The sequence below is a fragment of the Euleptes europaea genome, chromosome 18 (genome assembly GCF_029931775.1).
Source record: "Euleptes europaea isolate rEulEur1 chromosome 18, rEulEur1.hap1, whole genome shotgun sequence".
NCBI lineage: Eukaryota > Metazoa > Chordata > Lepidosauria > Squamata > Sphaerodactylidae > Euleptes > Euleptes europaea.
Window position 1 is genome coordinate 233,549 of NC_079329.1, and position 22,736 is coordinate 256,284.

Sequence of the window (22,736 nt, forward strand, 5' to 3'; positions counted from 1 at the left end):
CACGACTTAGTGATGTCACTGACAGTTCACACCCAGAACTGACATCATGGCATACCGGGACACTTCTGGGGTAAAAATCCCGCCTCCGCCAGTCTCCCAGGGGGTGCCAGCCAAGCTCTGCCAAACCTGCCCACAATCTGTTCAGGCAGAACGGAAGCCCTGACAGACGGGATTGGAACGGAAGTCACACCGAGATCTCTTCCTGCAACCGAGTCGGCTTTCTGCCTTCATGACCTCACCCAGGGGTCTGGGTCTCTGTCCCATGACCAGTCAGCTGTACTTGGCAGCTGTGGCCTGCTGTTCAGAGGTTTCATGGGGCGGATAGTGGGCAAAATGGCCCCCGGACACTCCTGGCGGCGTTCAAGGCCTGATCCCAGCTGATATACGGATGCTGGCCCATACGGATGCTGGCCCTTGGCAGGAGGAAGAGGAGCAGCGGCAGTGGCAGCAGTGTGCTGGAAGACTGTGCGGGGACCACGGGCAGTGGGGGGGGCAGACAGTCTTCTCTACTTGGACCAGCATTTGTTCGGCTGCTGCCAGATGCTCCTTCTGGGGGTCCTGCCCAAAGTCTCTTCTCACTCAGCCGCTCTGGCCCCACATTTGACTGGCCTCCTGTCCCCTCCCCCCCAGCCCAGTGCCCACTACCTGAGGCCAGCTGGGCTGCCTGGCCATACGCACCTTGAGGGAGGTGTCCACCGCCTGAAGGGATGGCCGGAATACCTCGCTGCTGCTGGGGCTTCCTGCGAAGGAGAGAGGGCCCAGGGCAGTAAGCATCAGTGGTCTCAGCAGAGGGCGCCTGGCTCGTGTAGGGGAGGGGCCGTGGCTCTGCGGGAAACCCTTCCCTTAAAAGGATGATCGCAAGGCATGGGGGCTCGGAAAGACCACCTCCAGACCCCCTCGGGGCCCCATATTGACAGGGATGGTTGACTGGAGAGGGAGGCTTCTGGCGGTCAGTCCAGAGGGCCCCTTTTGGTCCTGCAAAGCCTGCCGTGGGCACAGGCCTGCCCAGGACTGGTCGTCCCTGCTTGCTGGCCCTGCCCGCTTCGGAGCTCCCTGGCAAGGGACGTTCTCCATTGTAGATGTAGGCATGGCCCGGGCCGGCTGCCCCCACAAAGTCCTTGAGAGGGTTATCCCCTCCCCGAGACAGCTGTGATTGCTGGCATTTGCTAGGTTTGGAGCTTCACAGAGCTCTTCTGGAGGCAGAATGGAAAGGGAGCCAACTGTCAGCAGGAGGGGTCTTTAAAAGTCACTGTGCAAAGCCGACCACCCCTGTGTGCCGCTTGGCTCTGGGTCCTGCCCAAGAGGGCTTGTGGAGATGGGGGGTGGGGTTCTACAATCACAGCCCTCCCACCCCCCTCCCCTGAGGTTGGGACACGCCTGGGTATTTGGGGATGGAGCCTGGGGAGGGTGGAGTTTTTTTTGGGGGGGGGGACCTCCGCGGGGCATAAAGCCACAGCCCCCCCCCCAAAAGCAGCTGTTTTCTGCATGGGAACTGTTCTCTATGGTCTGGAGATCACTTGAAATTCCGGGATATTTCCAGACCCCACCTGGGGGCTGGCAACCTTACACCCCTCCTCCAGGAGCCAGAGAGAACTTACTGTCCCACAAGTTGGCATCTTCGTTCTGGAAGGTCAGAGCTCCAGGGGGCACCCACTCGTCCACCTCCTCCTCCTCGTACCAGGCCTCTGCATCGTCAGACCAACTGCAAGAGCCAGTGAAGGTCACCCCCAGGACTCATGGAGAGAGAGCAGGAGGGCCCCAGAGAGAGGCTACTCTCGCCCCACACGGTGGAGCCCAGGGCCCTGCTTCCAGACTTCATAGAATCATAGAGTTGAAAGAGACCACCAGGGTCATCTAGTCCAACCCCCTACACAATGCAGGAAATTCACAACTACCTCCCCCACACACTCCCAGTGTCCCCTACTCCACCCCCAGAAGATGGGCCCCAAAATGAAAAATTGGCACTACCCTGGGCATACAAGAAAGGGCCACGAGAGCAAAGCACTGATGCAAACCTCCCTGCCCTCCCCCTCATGATCTGTCTAAGGTCATAGAATCAGTATTGCTGACAGATGGCCATCTAGCCTCTGCTTAAAAACTTACAGTGAAGGAGAGCTCCCCACCTCCCGAGAAAGTCTGTTCCAGTGAGGAACCGCTCTGACTGTTAGAAAGTTCTTCCTCATGTCTAGACAAAAACTCTTTTGATTTAATTTCAACTCAGTTCTGGTCCGACCTTCTGGGGCAACAAAAAACAACTTGGCACCCTTCTCTATGTGACAGCCCTTCAAGTACTTGAAGGTGGTTCTCATATCCCCTCTCAGTCTTCTCCTCTCCAGGCTAAATATACCCAGCTCCTTCAACCTTTCCTCATAGGACTTGGTCTCCAGACCCCCTCACCAACTTGGTTGCTCTCCTCTGGACACGTTCCATCTTTCTTAAATTGCGGTGCCCAAAACTGAACACAATACTCTAGGTGAGGTCTAACCAGAGCTGACTAAAGTGATACCATCACTTCACATGATCTGGACACTATACTTCTGTTAACGCAGCCCAAGACTGCATTTGCCTTTTTAGCTACCACATCACACTGCTGACTCATGTTCAGTGTTTGGTCTACTAAGACCCCAAGATCCTTTTCTACTGCTAAGACAAGTCTCCCCCATCCTATAATTATGCATTTGATTTTTCCTGCCTAAATGCAGAACTTTACATTGATCTCTGTTGAAATGCATTTTATTGGTTTTAGCCCAATTCTCCAGCCTGTCAAGATCATCCTGTATCCTGGCTCTGTCATCTACCATATTTGCTACCCCTCACAATTTAGTATCATCTGCAAATTTAATAAGCATCCCCTCTGTTCCCTTATCCAAATCATTCACAAAGACTTGCGGGGAGCCCAGGAATGCAGCCCTGGCATCTGATTTCTTCTGCACCTTCTTGGAGGGGCTTTTTTTAACACACACACCCCGCAGGAGAAGGGCTTCAGTGCCACCCTCCTGTCCCCCATCTCCCTGCCCTCTTACTTCGAGTGGCCCTTCCTCCGCTGGGCCCTGAAGAGGAAGACGGCCAGGAGGAGGCTGGCGACAAGGAAGGCGGCCAGGCCCAGCCCCAGGCCCAGCTCCGTCTTCTGGACGCGTGACTGGCAGTGGTCGTCCAGGTACCAAAAGGCCTCCAGGTCGTTGCAGCTGGGGGGGAGGGGGAGACAGGCAGGTGAGCCAGAGAGAGGCAGGGCCTTCCGGGGAGCAGGCGCCTGTGGGCCAAGGGGGGGGCGAGCAGCGGGGCTGGGGACCAGAGCAGCCGGCCTTCCCAGAGAGTCCAGATCAGGACGGGGCAGCCCCAGAGGCTCAACCCCCCCACTCCTCCACAGCCTTCCTGCCCCCCAAGTCATTTCAAGAACTACAGAAGGGGGTCGGGGTCACCTCCTCACACCTCCCCAGGAGAGAGCAGCGCAGGGGCTCACGTGCCAGCGCTGACGGACCTGTGCCGTCTCCAGCCCCTGCCCGGTCAAGCCAGACAGCCCTGAGAGTGCTGTGGGCAGATTTAATCCAGAGGTGTGCGGGGGGCCAGTTTGGATCAGGGCCGAGGCCGCAGGGAACTTCTTGTGCCCTGTTACGGATAACAATTAACCTTTCAGTTGCCCCAACAGGGACCAGTGCTGCAGTGGGGAGGCAAAGCCCCCGGTCTCCAGGTGCCAGGGTCCTGATCCATACTGGCTCCCTACGTGCCTAAGAACTCCCAGAATCCCTCTGCTTTGACAGGAACCTGGGCAGAACGTATGCTCTGGGTGAACAGGAAATGATACCAAGGTAGTCCTCTGTTGCCCCCCCTCCCGGAGTCACGTACTTGCACTGGGGGCCTCCTTCCGTGACGTGACAAGCTCCGTGGTGGCAGTCCATGGCACCTGGGTTGTCTTTGCTGCAGTTGGTGACGCACCGTAGGACACCCCCCACCACAAGGGGGTAATAGAAGGCTGCGAACTCTGGGAACTGAGACTCAGCCATCCTTTTGCAAGCATCTGCAGAAGGGAAAACGACAAAAGCCATCCCGTGACACGTTAGGAGGAGGTGCCGTGAAAACTCCAGCAGGTCTCTCTTGCAGGCACGGAAATAGGTCTGCCCTGCCTTTCCTCCCGGGGCAATGTAGGGTCCGCCCATTCCAGGGGGCTGCTTCCCGTGGAGTTATGGGTGTCAGGGGAGCATGGTCAGAGAGAAGTGCCCCCTTGTCTCCCCCCTGCTGTGAGCAGCCTCGGGGTCCAGCAGTGCCAAGGGGGCTCAAGGAGAGGAGAGAAGGACCCTCCCATGCCCAGGTCTTGGTCTCACCTTTGTCTGTAAATGCTGAGGTGGAGCTGCGGACAGGCTCAGGCGGAACAGTGAAGCAGAGACCTGGGAAGAGAGAGAGGTGACTGTATTGCACGGTTTGAGGTGACGACAGTCACCTGCATTTCCCCCCAAACAATTCCGTTTCACCCCATAGAATGGAGATGTTTAGTGGGCCTTATACCCCCCCCCCCATGGAATGTCATCCCTTTTCAGGATGGGACAAACTGACAGCAGAAGAAGAGTTAGAGTTGGTTTTCATATCCTGCTTTTCTCTAGCTTTAAGGAGTCTCAAAACGGCTTACAATCGCCTTCCCTTCTCCTCCCCACAACAAGAACCTTGTGAGCTGGTGGAGCTGAGAGAGTTCTGAGAGAGCTGTGAGTAGCCCAAGGTCACCCAGCAGGCTTCATGTGGAGGAGTGGGGAATCAGACCCGGTTCTCCAGATTCGAGTCTGCCGCTCTTAACCACTACACCACGCTGGTTCCATCATGCACAATGTTTCAAATTCTCATCATTGAAGATCAGAGCTGGACTTGTCCCAAATGTGTCCATGTCAAGTGCTGTCAAGTTGAAGCAGACTTATAGTGACTTGGGAAGTCAAACTGGCTCTCTTCCAAGTGTGTCTCATGGCACTAGGCACCAGAGAGTGCTGTGGCATAGGAAGGAGGTGGTGGCACAAAAGATACCGTGGGGTTGAGCTCCACCTGGCTCCCCACCAGTCTCCTGGCTTCCCTCTCTAGGGCACCTGGACTGGCAAAGATCTCCTGCACTATCGCCCCCTATTACTTACTATTCGAGCAGTTCTTCTCGGTGGAGTTGAAAACACTTAGCTGCTCCCGCACGGTCTCTGTCACATTTTTTATGGTTTGCTCGATGATGTTCACACTGTTGCTTGTATTGGCTTCCACGATAATTTCGTGGTCCACGATGATGCTGCCGCTCCTAATAAACCACGGAAGAGACAGCACAGGTTCTCTGTTGTTCTCTGGGGAGCTTTGGCCAGAGCCTGTCTTTCTGCAGCTGCTTGAGATCATCAACCCACTCAGCAGAGGACGGAGCCCTGCCTTATTTCCGAATATGGGCGCATGGAAACCTAGGAGTGCGTCAGCCATGCAACTGGTCCTCAGCGCCCTGGGCCTGAGAGCTACACCGTGCTGATCAGTTTCCCACCAAGTGCCCTTGGACAAAGGCTGGCCGCCCTTCTTTCAAGTGGCACAAAGTCCCAGAGGAGTCCAGGGCAGGAAAGTTGGGGCCAGCAGTGCCACGCAAGCACCGTGTGCCCGGCTGGCCCTGGGCGGGGAGGGGGCTCTGGTTGGCTAAGAGGCTTACTGGGCCCATCATTTCCAGCTCTGAACTACCAAGGGGCCTCCAGGGAATGAAGGGGGACCTTCTTGGCATGCCTCTGGAGTAGCTCCCTTCCTTGGGCACCCACCTGAGGCGCAGGACCACCACATGACTGTAGCCGGGGATGTCCTTATAAACGTTGTACATCTGCAGGGGAGAGAGAAGCAGCAACGTCTCTGTGATGGAAAAGCCAAGAAACAGAAAAGACCATAGAACTCCGGAGGGGTGGGGGCGGGGCTGGAGGGAGGTCCAAAGGCCGTGCTGACCTTGGCCTTGAAGTCCCTCTCCAGGTCTTTGTACTCGGTCGAGGTGGGGTTCTTGAGCTCTTCGGTGAAGTTCTGGTTGCTGATGGTCACCTGGGCTTCCACTGTCACAGCCACCTTCACTGGAACACAGAAAGAGAGCCATGGAGGCCTGGGGAGCGCCCGGCGCCAGCAGCCTCCCCATTGGTGGGTACCAAAGGCCCTTTTTGTATATGCATCGAGAGCAGCTGGTGGAACATCTCGCTCTCTTTCCCCCCAAAATTTTGGTTTATAATTTCAGAGACCTTCACCTAAAGAATCCCTATGAACTCACTGAGAGTTTGCTGATAAAATAAATCCCTCCTTAACATTTCTCTTCTGGCATCCTCTTGCCTTAGCCAGTTATGAGCTTGGATTGCTGTACCTTGGAGGGCTGCAAACTACCTGTTGCTCTGCTTAGTTCTCAGTTGTGGACGGTTTTGGTTATTCTCAGTGTAGGTGACACATGTTGCACAGTAATGCTTGAAGCAGCACATGAAGCTGGGATGAGTCCATGTCTGCTGCTTTGGAGCTACTGTGCACTCTCCCAAAGCTGGGGGAACTTCCAGATACCCCAGACTCAAAAGCAGGGGCAGGGAAAGCTGTACTGGGTGGCGGGGGCTGGTGGGGTGGGGTCAGTCCACCCACCCACCCCCCAGTGAAACTTACCCTCTGGCACAGTGACCTCTGTTACAGGGAATTCACACTTGGGCCCGTAGAAGTTGTCAGGACAAATACATTTCTCTCCATCATAGGTTCCTCCATTCTGGCAATTCACTGGAAAACAGACACACACACACGCATCTGGTAAATGTGAAAGTAAGCGGGGACAAACACACTTCCTTCCCAAGCAGCCGGGAAGCAAAGGCCCGGCAGTTCCCACACGGGGCCACCAAACCCAGAATGGTTCTTCCTTGCCTGAGCGGCATCGGCCACAAAGGAGGCCTTCTGTTCCGTCACCCAGCAGCTTCAGACATGTGCCCAGCAATGCCCCCGGATGCCACCCATCGCCTCCCAGCCCCAGCCAAGGCAGGCCTCCAGGCCCTCAGCAAGGACTTCGGGCTCCTGCAGTGTTCTGAGCCCTGGTGAGACCTGCGGTTACTCTTTGCAGAGCCGGTGAAGGGTGCCAAAGACGTTGTGCAGAGCTCTATTGCACAGGCATCCAGACCAGCTGGAGGAACATCTTTTTCTCTTTTTTCAAAGATTCTGATTTACAGTTTCAGAGACCTGGAGAATCCCTACAGACTTGCTGCGAGTTTGCAGGTAAAATAAAAGCCCACCTTAAAATTTCAGCTCCCGCACATGCTTGCCTTAGCCAATCAGTTGTGAGCTTGGGTTGCTGTACCTTGGAGGGCTGCAAACTACCTGTTGCTCTGCTTAGTTCTCAGGTGTGGACGGTTTTGTTTATTCTCAATGTAGTGACGCATGTTGCACAGTAATGCTTGAAAGAGCACATGGAGCTGAGGTGATATTATGTCTGCTGCTTTGGAGGTATTGTGCACTCTCCCAAAGCAAAGAGTCTACAGTGAACAAGAGAACAACGGCCAGCAGGGTGGGCTCGGGGGGACTTCCAGATGCCCCAGGCTCAAAGGCAGGGGTGGAGAAGGATGTACTAGGTGGTGGGAGGGGAGGTGGGGGTCAATCTGCCCCCAGTGAAACTTACCCACAGCGTATTCACACTTGGGCCCATAGAAGTTGTCAAGGCAAATACATTTCACTCCATCATGGAATCCTCCATTGTGGCAAAGTGCTAGAAAAGAGACCCCCCCCCAAAAAAAAGCACTGGTAAACATCGAAGCAAGCAGGAACAAACACTTCCACCCCAAGCAGCCGGGAAGCAAAAGCCCACCCCAGACGTTCCCACAACCGTCCCTAAAACCCAAAACTTCTCTTCTGTGCGGGGAGCACATCAGCAGCAGCATCCACAGAGGAAATGTTCTCTTCTCTCACCCGATAGAAGCAGTGCCTTCATACATACAGCCAGCCTTCGTCAGGGGAGGGGCCGTGGCTCAGTGGCAGAGCATTTGCTCAGCCTGCAGGAGGCCCCAGGTTCAATCCCCAGCAGCATCTCCAGTTAAAAAGGACCAGGCAGGAGGTGATGTGAAGGGCCTCCGCTTGAGATCCTGGAGAGCCTCTGCCAGTCTCAGTAGAAAATGCAGACTTTGGTGGGTGGAGAGTCTGATGCGCAATAAGGCTGCTTCCTACGCTCGTGTGCATCTGAGGGCATTCAGACACCCAGCCCAGGGCACAGGAATGTGTCCTCCTGGAAGCCTTCAGTCTGTGGGCAAGGACATCCGGGCCAGGCTTCTTCAATGTTCTTCTGAGCTGTGATGCGTGCCTCTCAGCAGACTCCCCTCCCCTCCGCCCCCACCGCCTTGGCCGGCCCTGCCTGCTTCTCTTGATACGAGGCGCTTTCCCTCACATACACTCAGGTTGCCAACTCTGGGTTGGGAAGTTCCTGGATGTTTGGGGTAGAGCCTGGAGAGAGCAGAGTTTGGGGAAGGGAGAACCAGCGTTGCCATATGCTCGCTGGGGGGCGGGCAGGAGCTGTTGCCCGCTGGCATTTCAGCAACCAAGGGCAGAAGAAAAAATCACTGTTGGTGATGGCATGTTTTCGTTTCTGGGGGGGAAACCTGGGAGTGACATGGCTCCTCTCTCTGATTCCTAAAGAGGGTTGACATGACTGATGGCAAAAAAAAAACCCCATGTCCCGCGGCCCCAGATTCCCACCAGTTGCCAGACATGGCTGAGGGAAGGTGCCTTAAAGCCAAGAGGCACAACAAGTGCTTGTGAATGCGGTCCTTCCAGGATCTCAGCAACCAGGAGCCAGAGCATAGGTGGCGCTCTGCAAAAACCTCTCAACCAATGACCAGTCCCTGCAGCAACCAAGGCCCAGATTTAGGAGCCAGCAGATCCCAAGATACCTTCAACACCTGGGATGGTGGTGCACTCGCCGATGCAAGGACAGCAGAGAAGTACAATTTCTTTGCTGCCGCCGCCGCCTCATAGGTCTTCCAGTCTAGGTCTACAGCACACTCGGGCGGATGCAACAGGAGTTTTGCTCTAGATGTCTCCTGGCCCTCTCCAGGTCACCCAGCTCCTTGGTAAGCCACAATGCTGGCTTCGTAATGAGAGGTCGATGAGGGGGAAAACCTCGTCAAGAGCTTCTAGGAGCTTCCCATTCCAAGCTCCTACTGCAGCCTCGAGCATTTGTTTGGAATCCCAAAAAAGCCCAGTGTTCTGGAATCCAGCCAGATCCAGGAGTCTCTGTGGGACCCCCATCAAGATGGCCCTGGGCTATGGGCAGCTATCCCATAAGCACACCGACCCGGCCCAGTATGAGTGTCTCGGAACAAGATGCACGTGGGCTGCCACCAGCCCGCCCCACACACCGGGAGAAGCCCCTTTCTGGAAGGGGGGAAGCATGAAGGGAGGAAAAGGGCATTGTAGCGTGGCTGGGTTTTGCTCATCCTTCCTGGGTAACCAAGAAGAGCAAACAGAAGACATACTGATGTAAAGCGAGCAGCCCCATTCCAGCAACACCCCATGAAACCCTGGTCCAGGAAAATGGGGGAAAAGAGAGTGATGGGGCTCCTCATGGAAGGAAGAGCCGCAGGGCAAAGAGTGAGGGGACTCCGGGCCCTTCCCCTTCATGGGGGCAGGGGGCTGTTCTTTCTTTTGCTTCATTCTTTCCAAAAGACAAAGGTTCCTCTCTGCAGCTGGACTGGAAAAGCCACCAAACGTAATTCAGGGAACCTTCACTAGCCCCCCCCCCCCGGTTGAGCGCAGAGCACCAGTGCAGGGGCTCCACGGGGGACACGTGTCAAGCTGTGAGAAGGGAGACACAGCTGCTCTGTCACAAAAGATAAACACGGAGGTCTCATACTCACCAGCTGTGGTTTTGGAAGTGGTAGTGCTTGTGGTAGTGGAGGTGGTCGGAACTGTCGACGTGGTCGTGGATGTGCTTGTGACGGGTGATGCGGTCGTGGAGGTGGTCAGAACTGTCAACGTGGTCGTGGAGGTGCTTGTGACGGGTGATGTGGTTCTGGAGGTGGTCGGAACAGTTGACGTAGTCATGGAGGTGCTTGTGACAGGTGATGTGGTTGTGGAGGTGGTCGGAACTGTAGACATGGTTGTGGAGGTGCTTGTGATGGGTGATGTGGTTGTGGAGCTTGTGGTGAAGGGTGATGTGGTTGTGGAGGTGCTAGGAACCATTGCCATGGAAGTGAAGGTGCTTAGAACCATCGATGTGGTCATGGATGTGCTTGTAATGGATGATGTGGTCATGGAGGGGGAGGGGATGGTCCTGCCTTCTGTACTTCCCCTAGAGATCTCAGCTGTCGTGGGGCTGCTATCTAGTACAGAGGAACCAGTTGTTTCTGCAGCGGTGCCTGTAAAAGTGGCGGGAGTGCTTCCAGCTACTCCTTGGGTGGAGATGTCAATACCTGTGGCTGTTGTTGTCTGAACTGGGGTCGTACTGGGTGCAGATGTGGTGGTACTTGTCACAGCGAGCGTGCTACTGACCTCTGTTCTTTCACTGGTGATCTCAGCAGATGCGGTAGTTGTGTGTAACAGCAAGCTACTGGTCTCTTCTGGCGTGGTGTTCGTGAATTCTTCCACCGTGCTGCCTTGTGCAATTGTGCTGGTCATTTCACTTGTCGTGGTGTTTGATGAAGGGATTGTGTCCCTCACTGTAGTAGCTGTTTCGGGTTCTTCGCTGATGGGGAGGGCTGCGGAGGTTCTGGGCTCCGTTCCTTGCGGCGTCATCTCAGTTGACCCTGAGCTTGTCTGAATTCCGGGAAGACTGGATACTGGTGGGAAGGTGCTCGTGAGACGTGCCGGAATACTGGCCTCTGGACTTCCCATGGAGCTTTGTGTTGTCGTGGGGCTGCTATCTAGTACCGAGGAACGAGTTGTCTCTTCAGCGGTGCCTGTAAAAGTGGAGGGAGTGCTTCCAGCTACTCCTTCGGTGGAGATGTCAATAGCTGTGGCTGTTGTTGTCTGAACTGGGGTCGTACTGTGTGCAGATGTGGTGGTACTTGTCACAGCGAGCGTGCTACTAACCTCTGTTCTTTCACTGGTGATCTCAGCAGATGCGGTAGTTGTGTGTAACAGCGAGGTACTGGTCACTTCTGGCGTGGTGCTCGTGAATTCTTCCACCGTGCTGCCTTGTGCAATTGTGCTGGTTATCTCGCTTGTCATGGTGCTTGATGAAGGGATTGTGTCCCTCACTGTAGTAGCTGTTTCTGGTTCATCGCTGATGGGGAGGGCTGCGGAGGTTCTGGGCTCTGTTCCTTGCGGCGTCATCTCAGTTGACCCTGAGCTTGTCTGAATTCCGGGAAGACTGGATACTGGTGGGAAGGTGCTCGTGAGACGTGCCGGAGTACTGGCCTCTGGACTTCCCATGGAGCTTTGTGCTGTCGTGGGGCTGCTATCTAGAACAGAGGAATCGGTTGTTTCTGCAGCGGTGCCTGTAAAAGTGGCGGGAGTGCTTCCAGCTACTCCTTCGGTGGAGATGTCAATAGCTATGGCTGTTGTTGTCTGAACTGGGGTCGTACTGGGTGCAAATGTGGTGGTACTTGTCACAGCGAGCGTGCTACTCATCTCTGTTCTTTCACTGGTGATCTCAGCAGATGCGGTAGTTGTGTGTAACAGCGAGGTACTGGTCACTTCTGGCGTGGTGCTCGTGAATTCTTCCACCGTGCTGCCTTGTGCAATTGTGCTGGTTATCTCGCTTGTCGTGGTGCTTGATGAAGGGATTGTGTCCCTCACTGTAGTAGCTGTTTCGGGTTCTTCGCTGATGGGGAGGGCTGCGGAGGTTCTGGGCTCCGTTCCTTGCGGCGTCATCTCAGTTGACCCTGAGCTTGTCTGAATTCCGGGAAGACTGGATACTGGTGGGAAGGTGCTCGTGAGACGTGCCGGAGTACTGGCCTCTGGACTTCCCATGGAGCTTTGTGCTGTCGTGGGGCTGCTATCTAGAACAGAGGAATCGGTTGTTTCTGCAGCGGTGCCTGTAAAAGTGGCGGGAGTGCTTCCAGCTACTCCTTCGGTGGAGATGTCAATAGCTATGGCTGTTGTTGTCTGAACTGGGGTCGTACTGGGTGCAAATGTGGTGGTACTTGTCACAGCGAGCGTGCTACTCATCTCTGTTCTTTCACTGGTGATCTCAGCAGATGCGGTAGTTGTGTGTAACAGCGAGGTACTGGTCACTTCTGGCGTGGTGCTCGTGAATTCTTCCACCGTGCTGCCTTGTGCAATTGTGCTGGTTATCTCGCTTGTCGTGGTGTTTGATGAAGGGATTGTGTCCCTCACTGTAGTAGCTGTTTCGGGTTCTTCGCTGATGGGGAGGGCTGCGGAGGTTCTGGGCTCCGTTCCTTGCGGCGTCATCTCAGTTGACCCTGAGCTTGTCTGAATTCCGGGAAGACTGGATACTGGTGGGAAGGTGCTCGTGAGACGTGCCGGAGTACTGGCCTCTGGACTTCCCATGGAGCTTTGTGCTGTCGTGGGGCTGCTATCTAGTACCAAGGAACGAGTTGTTTCTTCAGCGGTGCCTGTAAAAGTGGCGGGAGTGCTTCCAGCTACTCCTTCGGTGGAGATGTCAATAGCTGTGGCTGTTGTTGTCTGATCTGGGGTCGTACTGGGTGCAGATGAGGTGGTACTTGTCACAGCGAGCGTGCTACTCATCTCTGTTCTTTCACTGGTGATCTCAGCAGATGCGGTAGTTGTGTGTAACAGCGAGGTACTGGTCACTTCTGGCATGGTGCTCGTGAATTCTTCCACCGTGCTGCCTTGTGCAATTGTGCTGGTCATCTCGCTTGTCGTGGTGCTTGAAGAAGGGATTGTGTCCCTCACTGTAGTAGCTGTTTCTGGTTCTTCGCTGATGGGGAGGGCTGCCGAGGTTCTGGGCTCTGTTCCTTGCGGCGTCATCTCAGTTGACCCTGAGCTTGTCTGAATTCCGGGAAGACTGGATACTGGTGGGAAGGTGCTCGTGAGACGTGCCGGAGTACTGGCCTCTGGACTTCCCATGGAGCTTTGTGCTGTCGTGGGGCTGCTATCTAGTACCGAGGAACGAGTTGTTTCTTCAGCGGTGCCTGTAAAAGTGGCGGGAGTGCTTCCAGCTACTCCTTCGGTGGAGATGTCAATAGCTGTGGCTGTTGTTGTCTGAACTGGGGTCGTACTGGGTGCAGATGTGGTGGTACTTGTCACAGCGAGCGTGCTACTGATCTCTGTTCTTTCACTGGTGATCTCAGCAGATGCGGTAGTTGTGTGTAACAGCATGGTACTGGTCACTTCTGGCATGGTGCTCGTGGATTCTTCCACCGTGCTGCCTTGTGCAATTGTGCTGGTCATCTCGCTTGTCGTGGTGCTTGAAGAAGGGATTGTGTCCCTCACTGTAGTAGCTGTTTCTGGTTCTTCGCTGATGGGGAGGGCTGCCGAGGTTCTGGGCTCTGTTCCTTGCGGCGTCATCTCAGTTGACCCTGAGCTTGTCTGAATTCCGGGAAGACTGGATACTGGTGGGAAGGTGCTCGTGAGACGTGCCGGAGTACTGGCCTCTGGACTTCCCATGGAGCTTTGTGCTGTTGTGGGGCTGCTATCTAGAACAGAGGAACCGGTTGTTTCTGCAGCGGTGCCTGTAAAAGTGGCGGGAGTGCTTCCAGCTACTCCTTCGGTGGAGATGTCAATAGCTGTGGCTGTTGTTGTCTGAACTGGGGTCGTACTGGGTGCAGATGTGGTGGTACTTGTCACAGCGAGCGTGCTACTGATCTCTGTTCTTTCACTGGTGATCTCAGCAGATGCGGTAGTTGTGTGTAACAGCATGGTACTGGTCACTTCTGGCATGGTGCTCGTGGATTCTTCCACCGTGCTGCCTTGTGCAATTGTGCTGGTCATCTCGCTTGTCGTGGTGCTTGAAGAAGGGATTGTGTCCCTCACTGTAGTAGCTGTTTCTGGTTCTTCGCTGATGGGGAGGGCTGCCGAGGTTCTGGGCTCTGTTCCTTGCGGCGTCATCTCAGTTGACCCTGAGCTTGTCTGAATTCCGGGAAGACTGGATACTGGTGGGAAGGTGCTCGTGAGACGTGCCGGAGTACTGGCCTCTGGATTTCCCATGGAGCTTTGTGCTGTTGTGGGGCTGCTATCTAGAACAGAGGAACCGGTTGTTTCTGCAGCGGTGCCTGTAAAAGTGGCGGGAGTGCTTCCAGCTACTCCTTCGGTGGAGATGTCAATAGCTGTGGCTGTTGTTGTCTGAACTGGGGTCGTACTGGGTGCAGATGTGGTGGTACTTGTCACAGCGAGCGTGCTACTGATCTCTGTTCTTTCACTGGTGATCTCAGCAGATGCGGTAGTTGTGTGTAACAGCATGGTACTGGTCACTTCTGGCATGGTGCTCGTGGATTCTTCCACCGTGCTGCCTTGTGCAATTGTGCTGGTCATCTCGCTTGTCGTGGTGCTTGAAGAAGGGATTGTGTCCCTCACTGTAGTAGCTGTTTCTGGTTCTTCGCTGATGGGGAGGGCTGCGGAGGTTCTGGGCTCTGTTCCTTGCGGCGTCATCTCAGTTGACCCTGAGCTTGTCTGAATTCCGGGAAGACTGGATACTGGTGGGAAGGTGCTCGTGAGACGTGCCGGAGTACTGGCCTCTGGACTTCCCATGGAGCTTTGTGCTGTTGTGGGGCTGCTATCTAGAACAGAGGAACCGGTTGTTTCTGCAGCGGTGCCTGTAAAAGTGGCGGGAGTGCTTCCAGCTACTCCTTCGGTGGAGATGTCAATAGCTGTGGCTGTTGTTGTCTGAACTGGGGTCGTACTGGGTGCAGATGTGGTGGTACTTGTCACAGCGAGCGTGCTACTGATCTCTGTTCTTTCACTGGTGATCTCAGCAGATGCGGTAGTTGTGTGTAACAGCATGGTACTGGTCACTTCTGGCATGGTGCTCGTGGATTCTTCCACCGTGCTGCCTTGTGCAATTGTGCTGGTCATTTCGCTTGTCGTGGTGCTTGATGAAGGGATTGTGTCCCTCACTGTAGTAGCTGTTTCTGGTTCGTCGCTGATGGGGAGGGCTGCGGAGGTTCTGGGCTCTGTTCCCTGCGGCGTCATCTCAGTTGACCCTGAGCTTGTCTGAATTCCGGGAAGACTGGATACTGGTGGGAAGGTGCTCGTGAGACGTGCCGGAGTACTGGCCTCTGGACTTCCCATGGAGCTTTGTGCTGTTGTGGGGCTGCTATCTAGAACAGAGGAACCGGTTGTTTCTGCAGCGGTGCCTGTAAAAGTGGCGGGAGTGCTTCCAGCTACTCCTTCGGTGGAGATGTCAATAGCTGTGGCTGTTGTTGTCTGAACTGGGGTCGTACTGGGTGCAGATGTGGTGGTACTTGTCACAGCGAGCGTGCTACTGATCTCTGTTCTTTCACTGGTGATCTCAGCAGATGCGGTAGTTGTGTGTAACAGCATGGTACTGGTCACTTCTGGCATGGTGCTCGTGGATTCTTCCACCGTGCTGCCTTGTGCAATTGTGCTGGTCATTTCGCTTGTCGTGGTGCTTGACGAAGGCATTGTGTCCCTCACTGTAGTAGCTGTTTCTGGTTCGTCGCTGATGGGGAGGGCTGCGGAGGTTCTGGGCTCTGTTCCTTGCGGCGTCATCTCAGTTGACCCTGAGCTTGTCTGAATTCCGGGAAGACTGGATACTGGTGGGAAGGTGCTCGTGAGACGTGCCGGAGTACTGGCCTCTGGACTTCCCATGGAGCTTTGTGCTGTCGTGGGGCTGCTATCTAGTACCGAGGAACGAGTTGTTTCTTCAGCGGTGCCTGTAAAAGTGGCGGGAGTGCTTCCAGCTACTCCTTCGGTGGAGATGTCAATAGCTGTGGCTGTTGTTGTCTGAACTGGGGTCGTACTGGGTGCAGATGTGGTGGTACTTGTCACAGCGAGCGTGCTACTGATCTCTGTTCTTTCACTGGTGATCTCAGCAGATGCGGTAGTTGTGTGTAACAGCGAGGTACTGGTCACTTCTGGCATGGTGCTCGTGAATTCTTCCACCGTGCTGCCTTGTGCAATTGTGCTGGTCATCTCGCTTGTCGTGGTGCTTGAAGAAGGGATTGTGTCCCTCACTGTAGTAGCTGTTTCTGGTTCTTCGCTGATGGGGAGGGCTGCGGAGGTTCTGGGCTCTGTTCCCTGCGGCGTCATCTCAGTTGACCCTGAGCTTGTCTGAATTCCGGGAAGACTGGATACTGGTGGGAAGGTGCTCGTGAGACGTGCCGGAGTACTGGCCTCTGGACTTCCCATGGAGCTTTGTGCTGTTGTGGGGCTGCTATCTAGAACAGAGGAACCGGTTGTTTCTGCAGCGGTGCCTGTAAAAGTGGCGGGAGTGCTTCCAGCTACTCCTTCGGTGGAGATGTCAATAGCTGTGGCTGTTGTTGTCTGAACTGGGGTCGTACTGGGTGCAGATGTGGTGGTACTTGTCACAGCGAGCGTGCTACTGATCTCTGTTCTTTCACTGGTGATCTCAGCAGATGCGGTAGTTGTGTGTAACAGCATGGTACTGGTCACTTCTGGCATGGTGCTCGTGGATTCTTCCACCGTGCTGCCTTGTGCAATTGTGCTGGTCATTTCGCTTGTCGTGGTGCTTGACGAAGGCATTGTGTCCCTCACTGTAGTAGCTGTTTCTGGTTCGTCGCTGATGGGGAGGGCTGCGGAGGTTCTGGGCTCTGTTCCTTGCGGCGTCATCTCAGTTGACCCTGAGCTTGTCTGAATTCCGGGAAGACTGGATACTGGTGGGAAGGTGCTCGTGAGACGTGCCGGAGTACTGGCCTCTGGACTTCCCATGGAGCTTTGTGCTGTCGTGGGGCTGCTATCTAGTACCGAGGAACCGGTTGTTTCTTCAGCGGTGCCTGTAAAAGTGGCGGGAGTGCTTCCAGCTACTCCTTCGGTGGAGATGTCAATAGCTGTGGCTGTTGTTGTCTGAACTGGGGTCGTACTGGGTGCAGATGTGGTGGTACTTGTCACAGCGAGCGTGCTACTGATCTCTGTTCTTTCACTGGTGATCTCAGCAGATGCGGTAGTTGTGTGTAACAGCGAGGTACTGGTCACTTCTGGCATGGTGCTCGTGAATTCTTCCACCGTGCTGCCTTGTGCAATTGTGCTGGTCATCTCGCTTGTCGTGGTGCTTGAAGAAGGGATTGTGTCCCTCACTGTAGTAGCTGTTTCTGGTTCTTCGCTGATGGGGAGGGCTGCCGAGGTTCTGGGCTCTGTTCCTTGCGGCGTCATCTCAGTTGACCCTGAGCTTGTCTGAATTCCGGGAAGACTGGATACTGGTGGGAAGGTGCTCGTGAGACGTGCCGGAGTACTGGCCTCTGGACTTCCCATGGAGCTTTGTGCTGTTGTGGGGCTGCTATCTAGAACAGAGGAACCGGTTGTTTCTGCAGCGGTGCCTGTAAAAGTGGCGGGAGTGCTTCCAGCTACTCCTTCGGTGGAGATGTCAATAGCTGTGGCTGTTGTTGTCTGAACTGGGGTCGTACTGGGTGCAGATGTGGTGGTACTTGTCACAGCGAGCGTGCTACTGATCTCTGTTCTTTCACTGGTGATCTCAGCAGATGCGGTAGTTGTGTGTAACAGCATGGTACTGGTCACTTCTGGCATGGTGCTCGTGGATTCTTCCACCGTGCTGCCTTGTGCAATTGTGCTGGTCATTTCGCTTGTCGTGGTGCTTGACGAAGGGATTGTGTCCCTCACTGTAGTAGCTGTTTCTGGTTCGTCGCTGATGGGGAGGGCTGCGGAGGTTCTGGGCTCTGTTCCTTGCGGCGTCATCTCAGTTGACCCTGAGCTTGTCTGAATTCCGGGAAGACTGGATACTGGTGGGAAGGTGCTCGTGAGACGTGCCGGAGTACTGGCCTCTGGACTTCCCATGGAGCTTTGTGCTGTTGTGGGGCTGCTATCTAGAACAGAGGAACCGGTTGTTTCTGCAGCGGTGCCTGTAAAAGTGGCGGGAGTGCTTCCAGCTACTCCTTCGGTGGAGATGTCAATAGCTGTGGCTGTTGTTGTCTGAACTGGGGTCGTACTGGGTGCAGATGTGGTGGTACTTGTCACAGCGAGCGTGCTACTGATCTCTGTTCTTTCACTGGTGATCTCAGCAGATGCGGTAGTTGTGTGTAACAGCATGGTACTGGTCACTTCTGGCATGGTGCTCGTGGATTCTTCCACCGTGCTGCCTTGTGCAATTGTGCTGGTCATTTCGCTTGTCGTGGTGCTTGACGAAGGCATTGTGTCCCTCACTGTAGTAGCTGTTTCTGGTTCGTCGCTGATGGGGAGGGCTGCGGAGGTTCTGGGCTCTGTTCCTTGCGGCGTCATCTCAGTTGACCCTGAGCTTGTCTGAATTCCGGGAAGACTGGATACTGGTGGGAAGGTGCTCGTGAGACGTGCCGGAGTACTGGCCTCTGGACTTCCCATGGAGCTTTGTGCTGTCGTGGGGCTGCTATCTAGTACCGAGGAACGAGTTGTTTCTTCAGCGGTGCCTGTAAAAGTGGCGGGAGTGCTTCCAGCTACTCCTTCGGTGGAGATGTCAATAGCTGTGGCTGTTGTTGTCTGAACTGGGGTCGTACTGGGTGCAGATGTGGTGGTACTTGTCACAGCGAGCGTGCTACTGATCTCTGTTCTTTCACTGGTGATCTCAGCAGATGCGGTAGTTGTGTGTAACAGCGAGGTACTGGTCACTTCTGGCATGGTGCTCGTGAATTCTTCCACCGTGCTGCCTTGTGCAATTGTGCTGGTCATCTCGCTTGTCGTGGTGCTTGAAGAAGGGATTGTGTCCCTCACTGTAGTAGCTGTTTCTGGTTCTTCGCTGATGGGGAGGGCTGCCGAGGTTCTGGGCTCTGTTCCTTGCGGCGTCATCTCAGTTGACCCTGAGCTTGTCTGAATTCCGGGAAGACTGGATACTGGTGGGAAGGTGCTCGTGAGACGTGCCGGAGTACTGGCCTCTGGACTTCCCATGGAGCTTTGTGCTGTTGTGGGGCTGCTATCTAGAACAGAGGAACCGGTTGTTTCTGCAGCGGTGCCTGTAAAAGTGGCGGGAGTGCTTCCAGCTACTCCTTCGGTGGAGATGTCAATAGCTGTGGCTGTTGTTGTCTGAACTGGGGTCGTACTGGGTGCAGATGTGGTGGTACTTGTCACAGCGAGCGTGCTACTGATCTCTGTTCTTTCACTGGTGATCTCAGCAGATGCGGTAGTTGTGTGTAACAGCATGGTACTGGTCACTTCTGGCATGGTGCTCGTGGATTCTTCCACCGTGCTGCCTTGTGCAATTGTGCTGGTCATTTCGCTTGTCGTGGTGCTTGACGAAGGCATTGTGTCCCTCACTGTAGTAGCTGTTTCTGGTTCGTCGCTGATGGGGAGGGCTGCGGAGGTTCTGGGCTCTGTTCCTTGCGGCGTCATCTCAGTTGACCCTGAGCTTGTCTGAATTCCGGGAAGACTGGATACTGGTGGGAAGGTGCTCGTGAGACGTGCCGGAGTACTGGCCTCTGGACTTCCCATGGAGCTTTGTGCTGTCGTGGGGCTGCTATCTAGTACCGAGGAACGAGTTGTTTCTTCAGCGGTGCCTGTAAAAGTGGCGGGAGTGCTTCCAGCTACTCCTTCGGTGGAGATGTCAATAGCTGTGGCTGTTGTTGTCTGAACTGGGGTCGTACTGGGTGCAGATGTGGTGGTACTTGTCACAGCGAGCGTGCTACTGATCTCTGTTCTTTCACTGGTGATCTCAGCAGATGCGGTAGTTGTGTGTAACAGCGAGGTACTGGTCACTTCTGGCATGGTGCTCGTGAATTCTTCCACCGTGCTGCCTTGTGCAATTGTGCTGGTCATCTCGCTTGTCGTGGTGCTTGAAGAAGGGATTGTGTCCCTCACTGTAGTAGCTGTTTCGGGTTCTTCGCTGATGGGGAGGGCTGCCGAGGTTCTGGGCTCTGTTCCTTGCGGCGTCATCTCAGTTGACCCTGAGCTTGTCTGAATTCCGGGAAGACTGGATACTGGTGGGAAGGTGCTCGTGAGACGTGCCGGAGTACTGGCCTCTGGACTTCCCATGGAGCTTTGTGCTGTTGTGGGGCTGCTATCTAGAACAGAGGAACCGGTTGTTTCTGCAGCGGTGCCTGTAAAAGTGGCGGGAGTGCTTCCAGCTACTCCTTCGGTGGAGATGTCAATAGCTGTGGCTGTTGTTGTCTGAACTGGGGTCGTACTGGGTGCAGATGTGGTGGTACTTGTCACAGCGAGCGTGCTACTGATCTCTGTTCTTTCACTGGTGATCTCAGCAGATGCGGTAGTTGTGTGTAACAGCATGGTACTGGTCACTTCTGGCATGGTGCTCGTGGATTCTTCCACCGTGCTGCCTTGTGCAATTGTGCTGGTCATTTCGCTTGTCGTGGTGCTTGACGAAGGGATTGTGTCCCTCACTGTAGTAGCTGTTTCTGGTTCGTCGCTGATGGGGAGGGCTGCGGAGGTTCTGGGCTCTGTTCCTTGCGGCGTCATCTCAGTTGACCCTGAGCTTGTCTGAATTCCGGGAAGACTGGATACTGGTGGGAAGGTGCTCGTGAGACGTGCCGGAGTACTGGCCTCTGGACTTCCCATGGAGCTTTGTGCTGTCGTGGGGCTGCTATCTAGTACCGAGGAACGAGTTGTTTCTTCAGCGGTGCCTGTAAAAGTGGCGGGAGTGCTTCCAGCTACTCCTTCGGTGGAGATGTCAATAGCTGTGGCTGTTGTTGTCTGAACTGGGGTCGTACTGGGTGCAGATGTGGTGGTACTTGTCACAGCGAGCGTGCTACTGATCTCTGTTCTTTCACTGGTGATCTCAGCAGATGCGGTAGTTGTGTGTAACAGCATGGTACTGGTCACTTCTGGCATGGTGCTCGTGGATTCTTCCACCGTGCTGCCTTGTGCAATTGTGCTGGTCATTTCGCTTGTCATGGTGCTTGACGAAGGGATTGTGTCCCTCACTGTAGTAGCTGTTTCTGGTTCGTCGCTGATGGGGAGGGCTGCGGAGGTTCTGGGCTCTGTTCCTTGCGGCGTCATCTCAGTTGACCCTGAGCTTGTCTGAATTCCGGGAAGACTGGATACTGGTGGGAAGGTGCTCGTGAGACGTGCCGGAGTACTGGCCTCTGGACTTCCCATGGAGCTTTGTGCTGTTGTGGGGCTGCTATCTAGAACAGAGGAACCGGTTGTTTCTGCAGCGGTGCCTGTAAAAGTGGCGGGAGTGCTTCCAGCTACTCCTTCGGTGGAGATGTCAATAGCTGTGGCTGTTGTTGTCTGAACTGGGGTCGTACTGGGTGCAGATGTGGTGGTACTTGTCACAGCGAGCGTGCTACTGATCTCTGTTCTTTCACTGGTGATCTCAGCAGATGCGGTAGTTGTGTGTAACAGCATGGTACTGGTCACTTCTGGCATGGTGCTCGTGGATTCTTCCACCGTGCTGCCTTGTGCAATTGTGCTGGTCGTTTCGCTTGTCATGGTGCTTGACGAAGGGATTGTGTCCCTCACTGTAGTAGCTGTTTCTGGTTCGTCGCTGATGGGGAGGGCTGCGGAGGTTCTGGGCTCTGTTCCTTGCGGCGTCATCTCAGTTGACCCTGAGCTTGTCTGAATTCCGGGAAGACTGGATACTGGTGGGAAGGTGCTCGTGAGACGTGCCGGAGTACTGGCCTCTGGACTTCCCATGGAGCTTTGTGCTGTTGTGGGGCTGCTATCTAGAACAGAGGAACCGGTTGTTTCTGCAGCGGTGCCTGTAAAAGTGGCGGGAGTGCTTCCAGCTACTCCTTCGGTGGAGATGTCAATAGCTGTGGCTGTTGTTGTCTGAACTGGGGTCGTACTGGGTGCAGATGTGGTGGTACTTGTCACAGCGAGCGTGCTACTGATCTCTGTTCTTTCACTGGTGATCTCAGCAGATGCGGTAGTTGTGTGTAACAGCATGGTACTGGTCACTTCTGGCATGGTGCTCGTGGATTCTTCCACCGTGCTGCCTTGTGCAATTGTGCTGGTCATTTCGCTTGTCGTGGTGCTTGACGAAGGGATTGTGTCCCTCACTGTAGTAGCTGTTTCTGGTTCGTCGCTGATGGGGAGGGCTGCGGAGGTTCTGGGCTCTGTTCCTTGCGGCGTCATCTCAGTTGACCCTGAGCTTGTCTGAATTCCGGGAAGACTGGATACTGGTGGGAAGGTGCTCGTGAGACGTGCCAGAGTACTGGCCTCTGGACTTCCCATGGAGCTTTGTTCTGTCGTGGGGCTGCTATCTAGTACAGAGGAACCAGTTGTTTCTTCAGCGGTGCCTGTAAAAGTGGCGGGAGTGCTTTCATCTCCTTCTTTGGTGGTGATGTCACTAGTTGTTGTCAAAAATGAAGTGTCGTCCATATTTGTGGTCTGGGGATCATTTTCCGTTTTAGACCCAGAACCATATGACCATTGGTCATATCCTTCCTCATTTACCCATCCACCCAGACTCTCTTCCTTTATGTTATAAATCCAGTTGTTTTTGCTGAACTCATCTCTGAATTCACCTGTGGAAGTAAAAATCATAAAACTATAAAACCTCATAAAAGCTCATAAAACTGACTTTACTCATCTTGCTGCTAGTATTCTACTAACACAAGGTCCGCCTTGAGTATTTTGGAAAAATTTAATCCAATGTCCCAATATTTCCAGCCTCCCTGAAGGTCCAGGACAGGAGAAATGGCCGTTCTGGTCTGATTTTGACCATGGAAGAGGCTGGAAGTCCATCCCCGTTTGGCACTCAGGTGACGAATACTCTGGGGAGGGCAGTCAGTGATGGACCGCTCAGCGTCACCTTCTCT

At 54.6% G+C, this 22,736-nt stretch overlaps 3 protein-coding genes across 4 annotated transcripts in view; all 3 read right to left on the bottom strand.

The window, feature by feature from the left end:
• Positions 1-22,736, bottom strand: part of RNASEK (ribonuclease K) — a 278,954-nt gene that overhangs the window by 153,922 nt on the left and 102,296 nt on the right. The window lies entirely within an intron of this gene.
• C18H17orf49 (chromosome 18 C17orf49 homolog) overlaps positions 1-22,736 on the bottom strand; it is a 155,709-nt gene that overhangs the window by 35,459 nt on the left and 97,514 nt on the right. The window lies entirely within an intron of this gene.
• MUC17 (mucin 17, cell surface associated) overlaps positions 1-22,736 on the bottom strand; it is a 39,026-nt gene that overhangs the window by 3,534 nt on the left and 12,756 nt on the right. Inside the window, exons 3-16 of the mRNA XM_056863568.1 lie at positions 10,468-22,442; positions 9,834-10,147; positions 9,453-9,667; positions 7,607-7,693; positions 6,613-6,720; positions 5,929-6,047; positions 5,751-5,809; positions 5,109-5,260; positions 4,320-4,382; positions 3,844-4,015; positions 3,024-3,185; positions 1,599-1,702; positions 679-740; positions 240-413 (exon numbers count right to left, since the gene is read on the bottom strand). Coding sequence (XP_056719546.1) covers positions 240-413; positions 679-740; positions 1,599-1,702; positions 3,024-3,185; positions 3,844-4,015; positions 4,320-4,382; positions 5,109-5,260; positions 5,751-5,809; positions 5,929-6,047; positions 6,613-6,720; positions 7,607-7,693; positions 9,453-9,667; positions 9,834-10,147; positions 10,468-22,442 — 13,766 coding nt within the window. The remainder of the gene's footprint in view (positions 1-239; positions 414-678; positions 741-1,598; positions 1,703-3,023; positions 3,186-3,843; positions 4,016-4,319; positions 4,383-5,108; positions 5,261-5,750; positions 5,810-5,928; positions 6,048-6,612; positions 6,721-7,606; positions 7,694-9,452; positions 9,668-9,833; positions 10,148-10,467; positions 22,443-22,736) is intronic.